Source organism: Clytia hemisphaerica, unplaced genomic scaffold (assembly GCF_902728285.1).
Source record: "Clytia hemisphaerica strain Z4C2 unplaced genomic scaffold, Clytia hemisphaerica genome assembly, whole genome shotgun sequence".
NCBI lineage: Eukaryota > Metazoa > Cnidaria > Hydrozoa > Leptothecata > Clytiidae > Clytia > Clytia hemisphaerica.
Genome location: NW_027103638.1, coordinates 1,697,772 through 1,720,244, shown reverse-complemented (window position 1 = coordinate 1,720,244; position 22,473 = coordinate 1,697,772). Strand labels below are relative to the sequence as shown.

At 33.8% G+C, this 22,473-nt stretch overlaps 1 protein-coding gene across 4 annotated transcripts; it reads left to right on the top strand.

The window, feature by feature from the left end:
* Positions 1-367: 367 nt before the first annotated feature.
* LOC136802801 (calcium/calmodulin-dependent protein kinase type II delta chain-like) lies at positions 368-20,809 on the top strand. Of its 4 annotated transcripts, none has more exons than XM_067059563.1 (19): positions 368-539; positions 5,995-6,089; positions 6,582-6,641; positions 6,765-6,819; positions 7,160-7,225; positions 7,630-7,702; positions 8,124-8,226; positions 8,394-8,477; positions 8,768-8,862; positions 10,167-10,208; positions 10,675-10,755; positions 11,225-11,308; positions 11,986-12,049; positions 16,223-16,263; positions 16,843-16,891; positions 18,185-18,263; positions 18,785-18,879; positions 19,508-19,622; positions 20,283-20,809. In XM_067059563.1, the coding sequence occupies exons 1-19, from the start codon at positions 469-471 to the stop codon at positions 20,398-20,400; spliced, it is 1,470 nt and encodes a 489-aa protein (XP_066915664.1). In that variant the 5' UTR covers positions 368-468; the 3' UTR covers positions 20,401-20,809. The 4 variants fall into 4 exon arrangements, with proteins under 4 accessions (XP_066915664.1, XP_066915665.1, XP_066915667.1 ...); XM_067059564.1 differs by having other exon boundaries at positions 18,188-18,263; positions 20,283-20,652; XM_067059566.1 differs by lacking the exon at positions 11,986-12,049 and adding an exon at positions 11,545-11,788 and having other exon boundaries at positions 371-539.
* Positions 20,810-22,473: the final 1,664 nt, after the last annotated feature.

The following is a 22,473-nucleotide window of genomic DNA, read 5'->3' as shown; positions in this document are numbered from 1 at the left end:
TTGAGCCAAGGTTTCAGAGACCGAGAACAAAAAGCATATTTCATATTTTAAAAAAGGTATCGAGCTGTGATACGCGCTCACGTTATTTAGTTTGCCTGACGACGACCTGTCCTGACGACTTGAAATGACGGTGTATCCTTAGTATTTTCGGCACATTTAGTGCCTTTGCATTTTGGCGAAAGCGAGTTTAAATTTTTTTCGCAATATTTACTCTGATTTACTTGAAAAACTGGAAGGCTTTAGTATTGAATTTTAGGAATGCGCGAAAAATTTGAAGAGTTCGTAAAAAATCGGGGAAATATAACCCGTTTTTTCTACACACCCTGTCCCGGTTTTATTATCTCCCTAAGAACAAGCTGTTGTGTGAAAACGAAAATAGGGGGCCGTGAAGTGGAGGTGATATCCGAGAGTCAATTCATAAACAACATTCCTAGAACAGAATCCATTTTCCTGATAAAACAAGAAAATATGTCTACTCCAGCAGGCACTGGTAGTCCAAGATTTAACGATATATATGAATTGAAGGATGAATTAGGAAAGTAAGTATTATAATGTGTAATAATTTTATCATTTGTATTGAAAGCTTAAATAGTTGGCTATTGTGTGTGAAATGCTATTTTGCAAGGTATTGCAATAAGCAAAGCTTTAGTGCAGGAAAGAGCAGTCCACATTAGTGATTAATTGAAATGCAGGGCTCACACACTCTTGTGGTCATCCTTGACTTGCCCTGTGCCTGTGTTTTGTCGCTGCTTTAAAATGTCATGGCTTTTGTATGACATCTCAAAAAAATGTTAAGCTTGTTATATTTTGAAGTTCTTTGGTTTTTGATTATAGTAATTATTGGCTTGATGAAGATTATTTCAACCTCTATCTAACATTTTCATATGATGCATGATTCACGAACATGCTCAATGCTGTTTCTAACAAATTCTAAATAAAACAGCAAGTGCAAACGTATTTTTAGCATTTATCATTTGAAAATTGCTGTTTTTATCTAGAATACTGTATCCCATTGTTACCGTAACTTGGTCTTATGTCAACATCCCCATCATCTAATTCTGGCATCCTTCTTTAGTTTAGAGCTGGGAATAATTGGAAGGTTGGAATCGCCAATCGCTAATTAGCGGTAGGGGAGGAACAAACTTTTTCCAATCACTGATTCTGAACCTACCTTCTATTCTGCTCTATGTGAACGCAACAGTTAATATTGCATAACTAATTACCGTGAAGTCAGGTAACTTGTATCAGTGGAGGGAAACTTGCATAGCCCTCAAATGAATGACTTGTTCTGGTCATTAAAATACAAAGTTGAATCTTAACAGGGTTCGAATTATAAATTTAAGGAGCTTCGCTATTTTTCGAGAAGCAAGGTAAAAAAAATGAGCGCCGCAGGCACTTTAATATAATGCCAATTATGCATGTAAGTTTTTAATTCATACTTTCTTTTTGCATATGTTTTGCATACTTTCTAAGGGAATTTCACCACGGCAATTCGGCCACCATAATTTTTGCATACAATTCAATATGGCGGATGGAAAGGCGAAAAGGTCTATGCAAAAGTATCTTCTATTTATTTCTCTAGAAAAGCAAAGTAAGACTTGAAGTAAGAGATTATAGACAAAGCAAAGTATAGTGAAGTTTTGAAGTACCGAGTAGATAAAGCAATAGATAAACGAATGAATAAAATAGTGAAGTAGCGAGTTGATAAAGCAATAGATAAGCGAGTAAATAAAGTAGCGAAGTAGCGAGTAGATAAAGCAATAGATAAATGAGTAAATAAAGTACCGAAGTAGCAAGTTGCTAAAGCAATAGATAAGGCGAACCCTAAAAATATTTTTGTTTCCGGTCCACCGGGTGACGAAAAAAACACTCACCCGGCCGGCCGCAAAAAAATTTTTTTGCTAAATTTCGATCCCAAAACTCGATTTTTTAAAGCACTCGTAGAAGTTAAAATGATGGTCTTCTTTACCTTAAATCTGTAGTAACTTGACACCGCTACAGGCTTCGGCATAAGAAAAATTCACGTGTGATCATCGCACGTCTAGATTTTGATTTATAGTGGTCTAGGCGTGCGATTATTCAAATACTTAATTTTCATTGTTTATATTTTCAATTGTGTTACAATATCTCTAAGAACTGGACACTCTCTTTCATTTTGAATATTTATCTTCAATTGCTAAAGGCTCCAAACTGTGATTACGAAGTGAACTTTTTTGAGAAAAAAGTAGAGTGAGAGAAACATTTCCCCAATTTTTTAAATCCTCACTTTATGAATGTTTCTTTTTATTTTACTCACAAGTCAGCATGATTCCTTTTATAAAAACAAAGCTGTTTACTTACTGAAAAGTCCCCGCTTTGTGAATGTTTCTATTTATTTTACTCACAAATCAGCATGATTCTTTTATAAAAACCAAGTTGTATATAAAAAAAGCATATTCTTAAAAGTTGACTTAACAAAAACAATGCAGGGTTTAGTTTGAGATGAATAAAGTTTCATTTCTATAACAATGATCAGGATAAAACCTTCATTCCAAGTGATTTCTAGGCGTGGATTTTACAGTAGAATATAAAATATCACATGCGATAAATCACACGCCTCAAAAACTGATTCACGAAAGTTTTCCAAACAAACAAACTAGCCCTAACCCTAACGATGATGTACAAAAAAAACGCGGCCGGCTGACGACGAAATAAATTTTCACCCGGCCCGTGGACCGGAAACAAAAATTTTTTTCGGGTTCGCCTATACGAGTGAATAAAGAAGCAAAGTGGCGAGTAGATAAAGCAATAGATAAACAAATGAATAAAGAAGCGAAGTGGCGAGTTGATAAGGCAATAGATAAACGAATGAATAAAATAGCGAAGTATCAAGTTGATAAAGCAACAGATAAACAAATGAAGAAAGTAGCGAAGTAGCAAGTAGATAAAGCAAGAGATTAACGCATGAAGAAAGTCACAATGTCATTTTTTAACTTCGCATTTTTGGTCGCTAAATCTAAAATTCACTTCGCATTTTGCGAAGTGCAAAGCTATAATTCGGACCCTGCTTAAAACAAACCTGATTTACAAAATTTGCAAGTGGTAAAATGCATATCTCCTAATCATAAGTGATGTCATGCATAATTATGTTTGATATCATTATTAAATTTGAGGTTACACGTCCAGCAGCCATGGAGAAACGTCTGAATTCCCGCCATGTTGAAACTTATGATCTCACATGATCTTTTATTATCCAACAATGCTGTAACTCGCCGAAATTACTTGCACGGCAAATATGAGATTCTAAAATGGTAGTAGAGCTGCAAGGGGAGCTGTGCAGTTCATTTGTTTTGAAATTTTGCTGCTTTGATTGGTATGTCATTTGATGGCTATGCAAGTTTCCCACTGATGCAAGTTACCCAACTTCACGGTACTCCATACCTCAGTGGATGCAAGTAAAACCAGCGAGAAATTAGATAAAATCTGGGAAATATTTTTCAAAAATAAAAAAATCAAAGTGATTTTTTCCCAACTTAGGAAAATGGAAGAAATTTTTTTCTGAGAATTAGAAAACCAGTGTAATTTTCATAAAAAACTGGAAAATTATGGATTCTTTTCCAAAAAATGGAAAATGTGTAAGAAATCAAATGCTTTAAAAATTGCGTGAATGCATATCCGAATGCATACCACCTCTGCATCAATTGAACCCCAATAACATCACCATGGCATTAAAACATAATAAAAAGACTTTCAACCCTTCATTGCTGTTTTGTCAGCCCCCAGTTTACTTTTGCTAAGGCCTGCATATTTCCTAAGTTTATATAAAGAAAATAAAAAAACATTTTTTTAATTAACTTTGTAACATAAAGCGGTAAAAAAAAACAGCCATCTGCAAAATCTAAAAGGCTTAGCAGACCATGAAACAAAGGGAACCCAAGACATGATGGCCATTGGGCCGTTTATTTTGGTTTTCAACAAAACTGCAAAGCTATCAGAAAGAAACATGAGAAAGTAACAGGGGGCATGTAAATAACACTGTAAAATGTTGATTGGCGTTAGTGGGTGGATGGGTTAAAGGTTGTTGAATTTTTTTTTCATCGTCTTCGCTCTTTTGAAAACCAAAGCAAATGGCCAGATGTTAATGTCTTGGATGGGTGGGTCAAATTTATGACGTTTTTCTAACCTAAAATTGATTTGTGAGTGTCCCCTAAGGTATGCAAAAAGTTTGTATCATTAGAAAACTTACTGCATGATTGCCATTTTATTAAAATTTACTCTTGTTGAGGAATTAAAATTCTGTGATCCTTGAAAACCAAAAAGAAATTTCTCCTCTTATCTCTTAGAACAAGTCCTTCAAAAAACAATAACATTAAACATAAAGTCGAGTTGGAAGAAGGCGCAAAAAACCCTTTTTCGATTAACAGCAAATTCTGTCCCTGGGAATTGTACTAAAAAATGGCGTTGAGTTTCAAATCAAAATATTGATCTGAACTCGCTGATTCATAACAGAATAATACTTCTTTTACTGGCGTGTTTTTTGGCTGGACCTCATAGATCAAAACAAAAGTTTAAATATTTTCTTGTATTGGAAAGAGAATATGACATCATAATAACTGCTTTCAATTTGCATGTTTTCAAAGATTGGTGTTTCTACTTGATTGTCCTCTTGGATTTTTTTGTTGATTCAAAGTGGAATATGCTATGTCTTTATTAAGAACTTGTTTTTTAAAGGGTTTTTAATGTTTTAAGAAATTTCTAGTCATGCTCTCGATCTTTTAATGTTCTAGTAGTATTTGTTCATTTAAGATGTTTGTTAGCTATATAATTTTGATGTAATCTTGCATATATTTTGCATATTGTCCAACTATTTCCAACCATGGCTTTTTTGTTCCTTTTATTTTTTTTTTTGCATATAATCTTTTCTGTCTTTTTCAATCTTTTTTATACATAATAGTCAAAAAATTAACTAAGTTAAAAGCTTTTCTCCAGTCTCTTTCTCTCCAGATTGTAGAGCTTGGGGGAGTTCTAATTGGATAAATAAAATTTTCAGATTGCAGTTCAATAGTGGGGTTCATTGAATAATGTGGGGGCTTGGCTAATAAGAGATTCCAGTTGGGGGTCAGAGGGGTGCTGCCTACTACATCAGGTTGTCAAATACTCCCAACAACATTGGTGGGTTTAAAAATAGGAAATTGGTTGATAGACACACATTTTTATCCCCCATAATACCCCAATGGCAAAAGGAGACTGCAACCTCCAAATTTCATAACTTATCAAGATGATTTCAAAAGAACCAACATCCAATTAAGTGAACTGATGGACCAAATTTTTCAATGGAACTAGTCAAGCTTGAATGAACTCCATCAATCAATTTTATTTCAATAATGAAAATAATTGAGCCAAGTTGTTTAATGACAATTTAGGAGTCAATTGAATTTTGATTAGTTCAATATATTCAAATCCTAATATTATTCTTGCAAAACTTTTTCCATCATACACTGCAAAATACCATTTTGACAATATCCGACTTTAAGTTTGTCTGATTATTAATTTAACTGTAATATAGTTCTTGGTCCCTCTAACCCATGCCTTCCCTTGCTTCTCCTTAAAAACTCACAAAGATATCGGGTGCACCAAAAAAAAGTATACAGGTTTGTCGAGATATTGTGAGCTTCAGAATTTAAATTTTTTGTTCATTCTTTTTTTATTGTATAGAGGATGCTCTAACTTGAATGAGCCATTATGGATTTATAGGAAATTTTTGAAAACTCAAGATTGATTTTTCCTGGAGCTTTCTCTGAAGTGTTTCATTGCTAAAAATTTCAAGTGTGTACCTTAAAAAGTTTAAAAGTTTTGGTTCTTCAAAAATGCTGCACTAGTCTAGACTGCTTGGATTAAGTTGCTGAGCATCAATCAGAGAGTTATCAAGTACTTTTTTGAGAGTTTTTGGTATGGCCTTGATTTTTTAACAAAGTATCAGTGAATTAATGATAAATTTTGTTTGTTTATTTTTAGGGGAGCATTCAGTATAGTCAAAAGATGTATTCACAGAGAAAATCGTATGGAATTTGCTGCAAAAATATTCAACACACGTAAACTTTCATCCAGAGGTAAGATGATAAAATCATTTTTGCAGTATTCTTGAAGCTTTCTTTATGCTGTATTGACATTTACACAGCTGGTATTCACTTCATTATACACAACTTTAGTGTTTTCTTGTGATATTATCACAGCAATTTATCATGTTAATATAAAGAAATCATTATTCTTATTGGAACCCCTATTGCGAAATTTACTTTTTTTATCATGTTAGTGGTTCAAGGTTGTTTAGACACTCTGCATTTTAAATAATTTCTTTAAAATAATGCTAGAATAAGATATGTAAGAAAAACTTTGCAACTATAGAGAGTCCCTCCCATCCCTTCTAGCCTTTATTAGCAGATATAAAACAAGGATAACAAAACTTTCTCTCATCCGTCCTCTCTCATGTAGGACATTCCTTCTGAGTGTTACAATCACAATAAGATAGACGAAATTGTTTTTTAGTAAATGATTTCCTCTCCACATCATGATAACCATATTTTTATTTTTTATTTTTTCAGATCTTCAAAAACTAGAAAGAGAAGCTAGAATATGTCGTATGTTAAAACACCCAAATATAGGTATGATACTCTATTCATCAGCACAAGCGACTGAAATTCTCCAAGTTCTAGCAGGAATTGAAGACTTTTTGTATAATTAAAAAATTGTCCATGTGTTACCCAACTGTATTTTCTTTTCTTTAGTTCGTTTACACGCAAGTATTCCTGAAGATGGAGTACATTACTTAGTTTTCGATTTGTAAGTAATATCTCAACGTGATTTAATAAAAATTTATTTTCTCCGTGAATTAACAAGGTCAAACAATAGCAGTGTAATAGTATCATTATAACATCAAATATTATAGTTAATTTTGTATAATTTCTTTTGCAAAATTTCTCATTTTTTTCTTTTTTATCAAATGCAAGCTTCTCAAAAGTTTTCCACCAGATTATCACTCCAATCAGTTTAAGTTTTGAGATTTTTGTGTATTCCGATTGGCCTGTACCTGATAGTATCAATAAAAACCTATATTAATTCTGAATGTTTATTTTCTTCTCTTTTCCCACACTACATAATCCATTCCCTTACCCCATTACAGGGTCACAGGAGGGGAATTATTTGAAGATATTGTTGCACGAGAATATTACAGTGAAGCAGATGCAAGGTAAGATTTTGAATACTTTGAAAGCCTTCCTGATATGATACCATTGTTACAAACAAAAGTCATATTAAAGATTCCGTACTTGATGGTTCTCTACTTAATGTTTAGTAATTAAAGAAGAGGATCAAACTGTGTATAATCCAGGGATTGCTAGAGAGGCAGAGTCTGACTACCAGACTTTTAAAAGGCATGAGAAATGGTATTTGATAATGTGACTATGAAATTAGCCTGATCTCCTCATCCTTTCGAGAAAATTCAACTGAAATATCACTCAACTTTTTTGCATACTTTAAATAAGACACTGAACACAATATCTTTTTATACATGCAAGTGACAGAAGATATGCAGAAACTTGTGTATACAATCAATCAGTTAGTAGATAAACGTTTTTCTCTCTTTCTCTGCAGTCATTGCATTCAACAAATATTAGAAAGTGTATTACACTGTCACCAATTGAATATAGTTCATAGAGATTTAAAGGTATTTTCATTGTATTTTTTAACATATTTTTCAAATGCTCAGTATTGTTTCAAGAGATTTCATTCATTCATACTTCATTTAAAGATGCTCTGGTAATGGTTCTCATAGAATGCACCCCCCCTGAGCTTATGGGGGGCTAAACCATTTTTGCTTAATTGGTGGCTGTATTTTTCAAAAAATACTAGGGGCTAGGGGGTTATATTAAAAATCTATGCTGTGGGGAAGGTTTTATTCCTCTTGAAAAAAGATTTTGCCCCCCCCCCTGAAAAATACTGGGGCTGGACCCCTCTGCACACTATGGTTCTTATTAAACTTAGATTTCAATTTTAACCCTAGACCATTTCATTGATCCTCTGTCAATACCCTCCTATAAAAAATAAGAATGGTAAAAATAAAAATGAAGAATCTGTTGTGTTTGTAGCCAGAAAACCTACTGTTGGCCAGTAAAGAGAAGGGAGCTGCAGTTAAACTTGCTGATTTTGGCCTGGCTGTAGAAGTTGATGGAGAAAAACCAGCATGGCATGGTATGATGATGATCTATTCTTTGCCTTTTAAAAATGCAATCTTTATTATCTATAATATTGCGAGTTGTTATTTTACTGGTTTGGTTAGAATATTTGAACTATTTCACTTTTTTAATTGATTTTGTTCGTAAATAGTATCAGTTTTTAATGTTGCACATTTTTTTCAGGGTTTGCTGGTACGCCTGGTTATTTGTCTCCAGAGGTACTAAGAAAGGAGCCATATGGAAAACCAGTTGACGTTTGGGCTTGTGGTATGAATCTGACTTTAATGTTTAAAGTAGTATTTTCAGCCTTTGCTGGCTGTTTTTTGCCAGTTTTTTTTAACTTCAGTTGAGCTAGATACACTACTTGAACTAGAATCTGAGAATTTCGGTCTGGTGTGTTTGACTATAATTTTAAATGATGATCTTTTATACTTCTCCTCTCCCAATCAGTAGACCAAGCTGTAACGATTGAATTATACTTATTTTTGTAAGATGTTATCACTTTGTAACTGAGATTTCCAATATTATTGACCTATATTATTCTAAATCTTTTTCAGGTGTTATATTGTATATCTTGTTGGTCGGTTACCCACCATTCTGGGATGAAGACCAACACCGACTATATGCACAAATCAAAGCAGCAGCCTATGACGTAAGTCAAAAAAGAAAATATATTCAGCTCAGGGGCTATCCATATAGTATGTACGTACGTGAAAGGGCAGGGGGGGGGGTCGGTAGTAAAATCTCAGACATATATGAGTATTAAAAGGATTTTTATGAATTTTTACTTACCACCACCCAGACTCTTGGAAGAGGTATTTTACTACCCTGGTAGTAAAAGTTTTTGGGACAATTTGTCATGGAGACCACCTACTTTTTGGTTGCTTTTAGGACTGATTTTGCAAAAAAAGCTAAAAAATGATTATTTTTGTGACACATTTGTCACTTAGTGCAAAAATTAATGTTTTGCCCTTAGAATGAAAATCTTTTTTTATATTGACAAAAAATTTCGAGGATTTTTTGTTTGCAGCAAACAACTTTCCAACAGAAAATTTTTTCAAATTATAAAAATTTTCAGATTTTTTCGGAAAAGTCATTCAAAAAATTGAGAGAATTACAATAATATAGCTAAAATTAGGTAATTTTATCAGTTTAACTACCCAGGTAGTAAAATTTTTTCAACATTTAACACATAGATACCACCCATTTTGGTATTTAACTACCCTGGGTAGTAAAAGTTTTTTTCGATTTTTCGTCACACCACCACCGTAGTAAACGTCATTATGTCTGAGATTTTACTACCGACCCCCCCCTGGAAAGGGGGGAAGGAGGATTTAGCAAAAGTGTACGTCTAGTATTTAAATGACGGAATTCCTAAAGGTGTCTGAGTACAAGGGGGTGGCAAAAATCTTAAAAAAATTTGCGTGTACGCAAATACGTACACATACTATGTTTATGGCCCCTTAACTGTATTTTTTACACTGCCTTTTCAGGAAATTGTAAATCAATTTTTAGTCTCAATGAAATAGAATAATCACTTATCACTGAAAGCAAGCAAGATAAATCTTACTTGTTTTTGAGCTCTTCCTTAGGATCACTGCCACTTTGCTCTATTTCTCTACTGAAATTAGAAATTTGCACGTCTTTCGGAGATCCTGAACCCATAAACTGTAAAAAAAGAACCTTTTGAAAAATTGTTTTGTTTCGCTCACTTTTTGATCATGTGATAAAATCTCGATCCAACTCCAAGAAGGAGTATTTGGTAATGTGATCAAAAACTCGACAAATGAATTTTTTTCTTGTTATTAACAAAGGAAAAAGCTAACAAAAAGTTAAAACAATAGGCTTCCAGACAAGGATCTTTCATTTGAACTAAGGTGAATCGTTGACTCGTTTTCGCACAACATTTACTTTTTGTTGAACCGGATTAATTGTTTTTTTCATATTTTTTTTCAGTATCCCTCCCCTGAATGGGACTCTGTAACAAAAGAAGCTAAGGTAAACTTTGTTGCTCTTTTTGGCTCAAACTACCGATAATGATTTTTTAAAAGATCAATACTAAATGACGCAGGCTTGCATATTATGCATATTATCTTTTAAGTTTGTAGTTCCTGTCAAGCATTAGACAATATTTTCGCTTGTTCAACGTGTTATGTAAAGAATCTCAGTACTTATTTTAGTCTTAAACTAAAACACTTTCTAGAAGTCATGTTTCATAGGTCATTTCACAGTCGAAATGAATCATGGGTAACCTGACTTGTTGCACCCCCAAAATGGCTTCCTGTTGGTTAGTCGCAAATACATCCAAAGGTTTAGACAAACAGAAAGTTGTTTTTAGGGTGTGGTAGTCCTTTTTACCCATGGTTCCTTGTGACGATGAAATGGCCCATGTTACCAATATTTACTAGTCTTAACTGTTCCATGCTTTCTTTAACACGATATCCTTGTCTTAACTTCATTTTAGGAATTAATAGATCTTATGTTAACAGTCGATCCCAAGAGGAGGATATCAGCATCTGATGCTCTGAAACACAAATGGATATCTGTAAGTCCCAAATTCCTAAATAATACCTCCTACATAAATTCTGCAACGTGCGAGTACATTTCAGACGCTCAAATGACCTGTCCAATGACTAGTCCCAAAATATTGCGTGTTATCGAGGAAGAAGGTACTAGAAGTTAGCTCGTAGAATCTTAAAGGGACATTAAAGTAGTAAAATGTAAACATTGCGCGAACCACGTGTCAATAAAGAGAACAATTAAAATCACGTGTCCAAAATAAACTTGTAAAACAATTGAACAATCAAAATTAGCCATATTTGGTTTGATTTTTTATTTTGACATGTGACATTTGTTGTGATTTTGTACCCGCTGCATACAGTTTGTTTACAAATTTCGCAGGTACTGGTCCCTTTAAAAACTAATTAAAAGCCTATAAATTAGACTGCATGTGGCTGTTCCAGAAATTTGTCAAAGATTGCTTTCTTGTACTTTTTTCCTGTGCTCTATCTTAGGAACGTCATGTCTGTGCATCAACATTCCACAGACAAGAAACCATCAACGGATTGAAGAAATTCAATGCACGCAGGAAACTGAAGGTATGATTCTTAGACTTTCTATTCTCTCATGGTACCTATCAATTTTTATGTTTTCTGAATGAAACTGGTATTTGCTGTTTTATTTTCAATGGGGTAGACAATTCCTTCAGAATACTTCAGACCTAAATACGATGGCCTTTTCAAACATTTTTCAAACTAAAAACTGAATATACAGGCAAGTCAATTAATTATATTTGTTACGTGGATTTTATAATCGTCATTGTTTCTGATATTAGGGAGCAATGCTCACAACTTTGCTTGTCTCTGCTGGCACAAAAGTCTTAGGTGCTTTCGGTCAAAAAAAGAGCTCAAGCTCAGCAGGGTCTACGACCACTGCATCTACCGCCCCTACTGCTACCACGACCACCACAACCACCAACATCCCAGCTGGTATGCAAATGAGAAGTGGTACTGTCATGGAGAAAAAAATGACCGCTTCAGTGTCGGAAGCTGAAAGTATAGAAATTGTTGATGGAGAAGGTTAGACAATTAAGACTGTCCGTCAAATGATGACAGACAAAGGTGTACAACATCAGCACTCATTGCACCCAGTTTCTTCCAGCCAAGGAAAGCAATAATGGCCATAGAAACTGAGGCACAAAGTGCACTCATTTATCATCAATTTCACCCACATACCATACATTTCACCACTATTTTCTATCTCTCATTATTTTTAGGGGGCTATATTAACTACAGTCTTTGCACGCCGTATCTCTGGCACGTCCGGTGGAGGCATTTTTGGTAGGTTAGCTTGCTAAGCATGAAAAATTTTTACGAAAACTTTTTGACAAGACAAAATTAACCAACTTTTTTAACTAACTTCTTTTTTCATTTTACAAAACGTAATCAAAACAATTTATCAAATTTTAACTGGTAATTCATTAAAATTATGAAACAAAGACTCGCTTTTTTCAAGAGGAAAGGCTCTCAAAGTTTGTCATCTCAGTATAGAGGGATATTTCAGTTATAGTAATTTCATTCGTTTGGTTCTTTGGGTTGTTGTCTCATGTTTCAAGGTCAATAAAAATTATAGATTTTAAGTAGGTCCGTTTGGTTTACTAGCATTTTGATTTGCCTTTATGAAGACAACTATAGCACAACTAAAACAAAGTTTAGACTTGCAGATTGATCTCATTATTAAAATAATCGTTAATGAGATATTAACAATCTTTTCATTTAAATGTTAAAACCTTTAATCAGCTTAGCATCTAAACAATGCTTTAAGGATTAAAAAGGTTAAGGCCTAAGATACATAGATGTTGAAAGATATGTGACTTAAGTATTTTAAAAACTCTCGTCGTTGTTACCAAGGCAATGAACTTCACTGTTTTTTATGGGCTAGTGTTAAAGTTTTACGTAGTGTTGTGAAAGTAAATAGTAAAGTTAAAGCTAATCAACTAAAAAGCTCTCTGCACATCAAAAACTTTCCATTAATTAATTCATTTTGACCTAAAACTTCACATTACGATGTATGAAGAAAAAACATTTTTTGTTATCATCTTATATCTAGATTGTTCCTGCTAAATGTTTTGGTTTCTCTAACCTACGGATACACGGATAGATTTATAACTTCAACGCGTGTATAGAGTATCATCCAGAAGGTTTCTTTTTAAAAGTATTTGTATACTGGTTCAGTTAAGGCGTACTATTTGTGAGCAATGGTTTTGCAAAGTAATAAAGTTTTCTGGCCGTCATTAACAGGTAATTCTTACTCTATGATATTTAAAGCATGCTGTGAATGTGTTAGAAAGTCTTCACCATATCAGTCAAAGTACTTTTAGCTATGCCTTATCTTATTTTAATTTTAATAAGTTTTGATAAGTTCGTTTACCCAGTCAGTTCTTTCTTATTATAGCGTTTCTACATGTTGGCCCGTTCTTTCAATTATATTTTGATCTCCACTTGAGTCTTTCCTTGATTCGACATAATCTGTTAAACTTAACAATAATTCGTAACGTCTTTTTTCTGTTCATTAAGAAGGTCAAGGCACCTCAACATAGCATTATACTGTCGGTGTAACTTCTATCTAAAATGTTAAGTTTTTTTTACTCGCACGCGATTCTGTTATGTTTAAGTGTAGTTGAGTGGTGGTACATATTTTGTCGAGCTTCTCTGGAGTTGACAATTTTTTGTTCTTTGTTTGGAATTGGATATTATATTGTCGAAATTTTGAAATGTGAGAATTCACAGATTGTGCTTCTATAATGAAAAGTTGTTATATCAAGTTTTCTTTTTTATTTGCATTCTCCTAGCCTGCTCTCTTTTTTGATAACTCCATTTTTATCCAACCTTTTTGTTACAAGATTTATCTTCTTTGACAATGTCTCTAGATATTTTAATCAGGTTTTGTTGAAGCCAAAGAATCCAATAACAATCTTTGCCTTTTTCTTTTGATGTTGGTGATATTTTAATTTCATATTTTTGGATTTGTTGATAATGTGAGGCTGAAAAATGATCTTCGAATCTCGAGAGAAATAATCTGTTATCTTGAGAATATGACATGTTTTCCTTCAGCGTTATTTTTTATTTCATTTTCATCTTGGTTAATCACAGAAAAATAAAGGACTAATATTGGAATTGAGTTGATATATTTTGTCTGTGTCTCTATATGCGAGAGAGAAATGGTCTCAACCTCAGCTATGTTACAGTTAGTTCAAGGTAAGAAATTTGCTATCCTCTCCTCATCAGTATTGTCTATTCATGGTATGCACCTCTGGAGAGTCTTCTGAGAACTTTTAAAATTTTCCACCCAATACGTCAATTAAACAATAGAAAAAGTGACTTATTGATATTGGGTGGAACAAAAACAGAAAAGTTGCATAATTTCGTAAAGTCATTACAGTGGTGCATATCACGAATAAGGTAATAGACCATTTCGATCGCAATGTATCATGGGTAATCAAGACAGTCAACAGAAGTGGTTATTAGAGCACAATCAGTCATGATTACAGAAGAATCATTGCAAACCTATCATCATCTAAAGCAACCAGGAGATTAGATTCGATTTTACGAGCTCTTCAATGTAATGACTCCAGACCTAAGATGGGCCTAAGATTTTCGATTCTTTATATCGTTTCATGTATGGCTATGAGATCAAAAGATTATTGTCCTATGGGACAAGTATACACGAGGGTTTTCGAAACACATTTGAACAGTTGTAACTTTTAGAAAATCTTTGTATCTTGGAAAAGTTTCAAGAATTCGACCGATGGATGATTTAACTAGTTTATGCTATCCTAACTAACTAGTGGTGTGTATATTTATCTTGGAAGTCTTAAGAGAACAGTTAGATTTTATAAAATCCAGCTTAAAAAACCGTTAATGTCATAACATTCATAACATTGTCAATTTAAAGGGGAAGGCTTTCTCAGATGTAAATTTTTTGGTTTTGGTTTTAAAAGATTATGTCAGTAAACCCAGAAAATTGTAGACAAATTCTAAGTAGCTTACGAAGAAATTGACAAGTTTAAATCCTTTTTCGTAACTTCCAGGTTTGAAGTAAAAGGGGTTCCTCTTGAAAAAGGAGTCACGCAATTTAAAATTAGCTTCTGAAAAATTTCATCGAATGATAAAATCATTAAAAATCCAAGTCTTTGGTTCTTTTGACTGAAAACCAGGTCTTTTTAGTTAGACTTGAATATGGAATTTTTAGGTCCCTTAAACATTCGAATTACAGATTAAAAAATATGGACATTTTATGAAAAGCATTGATCATTATTTACCTCCTAAACACTGACCTTTATATCCCTGGACCAAGTTACTCAATCCTGGCGAACAAAAAAACTTTGATCGGAGTTTTTTTTGAAATTGGTACCCTAATGGCGACACTACTCAAAAGCGGTGAAAATGCATCGAGAGCGCTAGATCTATTTTTCCTTGAATACTTTTGATGATGCAGCGCCGTTAGGCGTTAATCATTAACATTGCAATGGCTTCTTCTCGGGTACCAATTACAAAAAAACTCCGATCAAAGATGGCGGATATAGCTTGGTCCAGGGATTATAGAGTTCTGTGCTACTAATGCATTAATCACTGATTGCACTAACACTTATGCACATCAATCATAAACAACATTTCATTTTATCTGATTGGAGGATTGAAAATGGATTTTTTGTACCAACCTCTCTTCAGACCTCATATCAATTAGCCAAAAATTGTAATGTTGTTTATGATTAACTTTAGACTAGATCCTAGCCTTCTTAAATGAAATAAATTTCAAATGGCATCCCTTTCTAATGGTCGTAATGAATCAGGAGTGATTGCTATGGTCACAAAATTGTTTCAAAACTTTTTACGAATAATCTTTTTTTGAGTGTGACTGTCCTGGTTCATCCACGATTCATCATCATCTCAAATAGACCTATATTTTGACTTTTTATTATTGGGTTATTCCAGGAAAAATTTGTACCCTCTATGTTGAGGTCTTTTTGGGAAAGGTGACTCCCTGGATTTTTTTTCTTCCAATTTTTCATGATCCTCTTGGATTTTTTTTTCTAATTTTTTTGGACCACCCTGAATTTTCGACCTTGTTTTACTGACCACCCTGGATTTCAACCTCATTTTAATGACCACCCTGGATTTCAACCTCACTTTACTGACCACCCTGGATTTCAACCTCGCGTTACTGACCATCCTTGGATTTTTTATTTTCCAAACCACTCTGGACGTGACACCTATACAGATTATTTCTGGAATAGCCCATTTTTTACTCTTATAGAGAGCTTTTTAACTGGAAACTTTCATTTTTTTACAACTTTTGTTGGTCACGCCATCATTTAATTCGTTTCCAACTAATAAATACTGTTTATCCCTTATCTCTTTATTTCTGAGAAAAAGAAGACCTTAAATTTTGAATTTAATATGATTTATTTTTTTCTTATTGTCATCAAAAACCCTTTTATTATTTGTTTTCAGCTGCAGCCAAGGATAAGTTGATGAATGACAAAGTCCACAAGGTACGTTGCTTTGGTGTTTCATGGTTTCCCACTCAAGAACGGCGCAATGAGGACTTTCTTTCAAGTGATGATGGCTTTGAAGGCATTGAAACCACCTGAAGTTTTGAAACTTTTGCAGGTTTCCAAGCTTCCTAAAAATCCTTAAAATAGATTTGAATCGCCAAATTCTCCGAAATTCCTAAAATCTTTGCATTTTGAATAGCTTTGAAACTTATTTTGAAAATGAGGTGAGGTATAAAACAATGATAAAGCAGCAGCCTTAGGCTGTTTAAAACTACCAACTTCTCCCGGCTTCCCAACTTTCCAATTTTAAAATGTTTAAAGGTTTTCGACATGCAAAGACTTCTTTCAAAACAGCTTTTTGAAGCTGATATTTCTCGTACTTGAATTCACCAAAAATCCTTCAAGAATATTGATTTTCCTGAAATAGTTTAGTATCCAGTACAATACTTTATAAGTCTTGAATTTCATGAATGAAAATCGGGGAGTTTTCCTACAATTTATCAAGTATAATGGCATCGTTCAGTGTCATTCTTTTGTTGAAATAACAAGGATAACCGTTACTTAATCTTTTTGCAGGAATCTGAAGATGACGTCATTTTGCCAAATGAAGATGACGAAATGAGAGGTAGTTTATTCGTTTATGATTTTCCACGTTTCCGAACTAATAAATATGAAAATCTATGAGAACCTATTTTACCGGTCTTCACAAAAATACCATGAAAGTCAGAGTAAAATGATATTTGCTTAAGCACGCTTAAGTTAAATTGTAGTTTTAAATTGCGAGGAAATGGCTCATTAGCGTTCTAAATCTACAGGCCTAGCAAGCGTGCAGCGACTTCGATTGAGGATTTAAACCCTATTCGGCCTAGGGGGGGCTGTTTCTGTTTGGAGGTCAAATTATTGGTAATAGCTCCTGAAATAATAGCTTTTGCCATGAAATTTATTGTAAATTCCTAACTTTTATTTAGCTTCAAAATAAAATAAAATTTGACACCTAAGAATTTTCACACCTTGAGCATGATGACATTTCTGACAGTAAGGTGTCACAAAAATTGACACTCTTCCAATACAAATTTTTTTTTATGTAAAATATATCGTTTAAACCGTAATTTCTTGAATATATAGGATAAAATAAGCAACTTAAACTCAGGCAACTCTTTTTCTGAAGCCTTTGTTAGAATACAATAGTTATTTAAAAGAACAAAGGAAATTTTCAGTTTTTGCTCACTTTGCGCATGATGAGTAGTGACGTCATCAAAAAGTTTTTTTATCAAAAGTTACCTTATGTGACAAGGATCTTGTGTGCCAAATTTCACCCAAAAAGACCCACTAGATCAAAAGTTAAAGGGTGGTACAGGAAAAGACCCCCCCCCCCCGCCCCTAGTTCTGAACCGCCCCTAAAAGCCTAGGTTGAATAGGGTTCAATCTCCTATTTTTAATTTTGTTAATTTTGGAACCATTATAAAAACTTGATTGTTTTTTGCGTTTTGCGACTCGTTGAGCAATTTTCAAGTTTGTTGAATTGGGGGGGGGGGGGGGGGGGGGTCTTTACTGGATGCACAAGCTCGTGACCAATTTCTCTCTTGATGACTGAGGTAATCTGGGATTTCCAGGAGTGTTTTTTAACCAACGCCGTGTCAACTACAATTTTGCAACTTGCTTGTGTCAAGAAAAAAGTTCCCATTTGCATTTGTTTTTGTAAAGCTCTTATCATTTTAGCGTTTGTTGTTTGTTGATTAAGGTAGGTCGTCGACCTATTGAACCATGACCTTTTCAGGGGCTGCAACAAATATTCCAAACATGGACCAAATTATTTGCGAGGTGCCGAAATGATTGTTTAGGGCACTACTTTTTAGCTAGAAAGTGACTCAGAATTTAGCTGATCAAATAAGACCATTTTAATCTCCTATTTTTTCAGTAGCCAAAGAACAAGAGATTATCAAGCTGACACAACGTTTGATCGCTTCAATCACCATTGGCGACTTCGAAACTTATTCGTGAGTAACATTCCACCCCACACTCCCTCCAATTCATTTTGAAATCATGAAAAATCTTCCACGAACAGAGTTTCTAACTGTATCATATTTTCCGAAATTGATGGGCTATTTTGTAGCTTTGAATTTTGACTGCCTTCTTAATCCACTATTGTTTTGCGTCTACTTCTTGAGACTTCCTGCACATGTCCGCCTTAAAAAGGGTAACCAGTCACTGTGGCCACTAAGACTATAGAAAAATATGATTTGAGATACTTTGAAATACTTAATTTCTACTATTCAATAAAAACTGCTTTTTCTAGGGTTCTCTCGGCATATTTTGAAATATAAATTCTTTAAGAAAGTTTTAGGTGGTCCCAGTCATCATTGGCCTTTCTTCTTATAGTTTTTCAATATTTTAACTGTATTGAAATCTAATTTCTAAATTTGTAAGTAATTCAACCGGTGTTGATTTTAGAGTTGGATCTATATTAATTTTTTTTCCGTGAAATTTTCTCTCTACTATCCTTCGTTATTCTTCGCAGGAAACTTGTGGACTTTCGACTGACTTGCTTTGAGCCACACGGCAAAGGAAACTTAGTAGAGGGCCTGGACTTTCACAAATACTATTTCGACAACGGTAAGCTTAACAATATTCATGTTTGCGACTTTCTATAATGTCCTACTGTTTTCCTTAAAATATGAATAAAAAACATTAACAATTTGTTATCCTAGACAGGTGCCTTTTTTTTTCAATAGTCTTTGTTAGTTATCCTTTTTGTGTACTGTATTCATTTTCACAGCTCTTTCTTATCAAAATACCCTGTCTTTCCCCCTTCTAAATTGGCTCGAAATATGGTCCCTTTTTAGCACTTTCATTTCTAGCAGGTGTATTTTGAGTTTTTTACGGGTTTAACCTTGAGAGAAATTATTCTATGAGACGTGTACTTAGCGTCCCCCTATCTAACTTCCCTGTTTTAACGACATAAAAATGAGGGTGAGAGAAAAACATTTTGCTTATAAATGCCCTCTAGAGATCGTCCATGTACATCTCACCCTTTTACGATTTTCGAGTTGATATTTGCTCGCTCAAATTAAAGCCCCTCAATAATAGTATTAATTAAGTTGCATCAGACCTTTGGTCTGTTAATGTTTGGAAATTTGAAATGGTCAGGAATTTTCAAATTTTCCCAATTTCTGAAATTGTCGGGAATTTTGTCTATGAAAATCAGCATCATCTGAAACATTTTTTTTAACATTTCTAACAGTTTTGAAACCATCGAACTCGCCTGTGAACACGACCATTCTCTCACCGCACGTCATTTTGCTTTCGGACGAGTCCGCGTGTATCAGTTACATTCGTCTCACACAAAAGATCGACCAGTAAGTCTACTCCTGTAATTTTGTTTAACCATTTAAGACTATCGGGGTTTTGTCTTGAGTCGGTCAGAGACTTTATGTAAAATCTCGGGGAAAGGTGTCCACGGTTTCAACCTTCCCAGAGCAAGAAAAGGTGACGTCCTAAGATTTTGCGCCACATTTAGAATGGCAGATTGAATCTAGTGGCCCACTTTGTTTTCATGCCCCATATTTTTCGAAATCTTATGATATATTTGACTTTTTATCCGGTGTTTGTGTGAAAACCACGCGTGTCACGCGTTTTGAATGGAAAAATAGGTGGTTTCGACTGCTTCACCCCCCCCCCCCATCCAAGGGTTGCACTTTTGGGGCTTTACACATTCGGAACTATTTTGTTATACCTTGTTACACGAATATTACTAGTCATTTTATTAACACGAATTGAAAAATTTCCTGTTAATAAAAACCTTCTTAATTAAAACCAGCTGTTGTTTCCTTGAAAAGCAGGAAAGTTCGTGTTAATTTCAGATCGTGCAAATTTCAAGGCCGTTAAATACTACCTTCTCATTTTACAGGACATTGAACTTAAGAAAATAGACCTAGGTGAAAATAGTTTTCACATCTGCCTTTTTTCGATCTGTTTATCTGATTTCGATAATGATTTTTTTGTCTTGTTTGTTTTAGTAACAATCAACCGTATACCGTTCAAAACGAAGAAACTCGTGTTTGGCAGCGTAAAGGCTCCAATTGGCTATGCGTACATTTCCACATTAGTCGAAACACTGAAGTTACGAAACCTTGAAGTATAGTATATGATGGAGAACCCAAACCCTCTTTCCTCCTCAAACGAAACATAAAGTGAATTTAAAAAAAAACGACGTACAAAAAAAACCGCATAACCCATTTTTCTTGTACCCCATCATACTTCTTTGGGCTTTTGGTTTTTGTTTTGGTTTTTTTGTTGTTGTCACAAAGAGAGGAGAAAATGGATCAAGGTGTGTTAGACATTCGACGGAGAAATACCATGACGGAATAAGAGATTAGAACAATTTTCAAAAAAAAAATTGGTGTGCTTGAAGATGGCATAATCGATGAAAAAACAACAATATACTGAATGAGATGCTAGATGATATTGCGTTAGAGAAATAAGAATGTTTTAATGTAAAATCGGGAGTTTCTTTTTAAATGAATAAGGATTTTTATGAATCGTTAAACAATCCGATGCAAGGTTTTCGTTCAGTACTGTTCAGAAAAATTGGGACCGTACCACAGATATCTGTAAAGCCCGAAGGGCTAGATTTGCGACTTTTATCAAAAAGTGAAGCTCATCTTTGGAAGGATTTCCTACCAGAGTCACGTGACTAAAATATGCAATTTCACCGGTTTGAGAGATGTGAAATAGCGTTTGCCGCCTATGTTTTTTGATCTCGCGCTCCGAAAACAATTAAAATGCTAGATCCTATCCATCGGCACGAAATTTAAAAAGTCAAATTTTAGCTTCACTTTTTTTTGCTGGAGAAAGCTTAAAGTTGCAAATCTAGCCCTTCGGGCTTAGATATCTGTGGACCGTATATTTTTTATTGACACAACATGTAGTAAGGATCTGAGTAAACAACGATTTTCGACATCTGAACGGAGCCTTAGCAAATATTCATTCGTAAATTTAAATTACTGTTCATGTTAGGTACAAAATTTAACTCTTCGTGTGTTTATGGCCCTGTAACACCCTGGAAAGGCTCTTCGCCTGAATGACCTTCCCATTTTATCGTCATGGTTTGTAAAATGCTGAAGTTACTAACCCATACTATTGTTTGTATCTCCGGGAGTGGGAGTGAACAAAGATTTTAATTAGTGCTTGAAGAGTTAAATCGTTTTCAGAGTTCTTTATACGCTTTTTTTTTATAAGAATACACTTTATAAGAATGTCCATGAGGAAAATGGCCAAAAAATTAAGAATATGCTAAGAATATCACCATCATGGAATTTTGCCACTCAAGCTAAGAATGCAATTTTTAAAGCATTTGTCATTTATCAAATTGTCAATTACAATGGATTTACACCATTCTTATAAAAAAAAGCGTGTATTTCATTTTCGCGCGCATCATCGCTGGTAATCTTTTAGCTTTTATTCTGGTGTTGTAGGATATTTATCAAATTGTCTTTTTTTCTCTTATTATTTTTACTACTTTTTACAATTTATATTATTTTTCACTTCCCCTTATATTGCACTTAGCAAATTAAACACATGTCATGCGCTAAACTAATTTGTGAAACATCTTAACTTTAAAACGTTTTTTTTATAGGAACAAACTATATAAGGACATGAGGCTTCGATGGCCAAAATCTTAAGAACAAGTTAAGAACATTTTAGGTCTTTGTGGACTCTAAATGTCTTAAAAAATGGACAAAAATTCTCGAAAAATGGTGAATATAAGAACATGTTTAGAACATTTTTAGGCTTAAAACCCTTCTGCTTCTACAATACTAACCAGATCGAATAAAAGTTTAGTTGAATATGTGTATGTTTAATTTAATTTGTCACTCATACGTGTTTTACTCGCTAGTCACTCACCAAAATTTTATCTTATTATTTTTTTGTTATATATTTTTTTGTGTCTGTTGAATATTTTGTTCCTAGTTTGTTTTTGTTATTTTTGTGCATTGATTTTCTTAAATTTTCATTTTTTTTATTATATTCTTGTCATATAATTATAATTCTATGATAGCTATTCTAGACCTTTAATCAATTTTTTTTTGCTTGTAGATTTTTTTTATTTTCTTTTAAAATTTGAATGATTATTTTTTTGCCTTTGAAAATTTCAATACTAAATATTTACGCCAATTTACTTGGAGAAAACGTAGAAATTGTATTTAA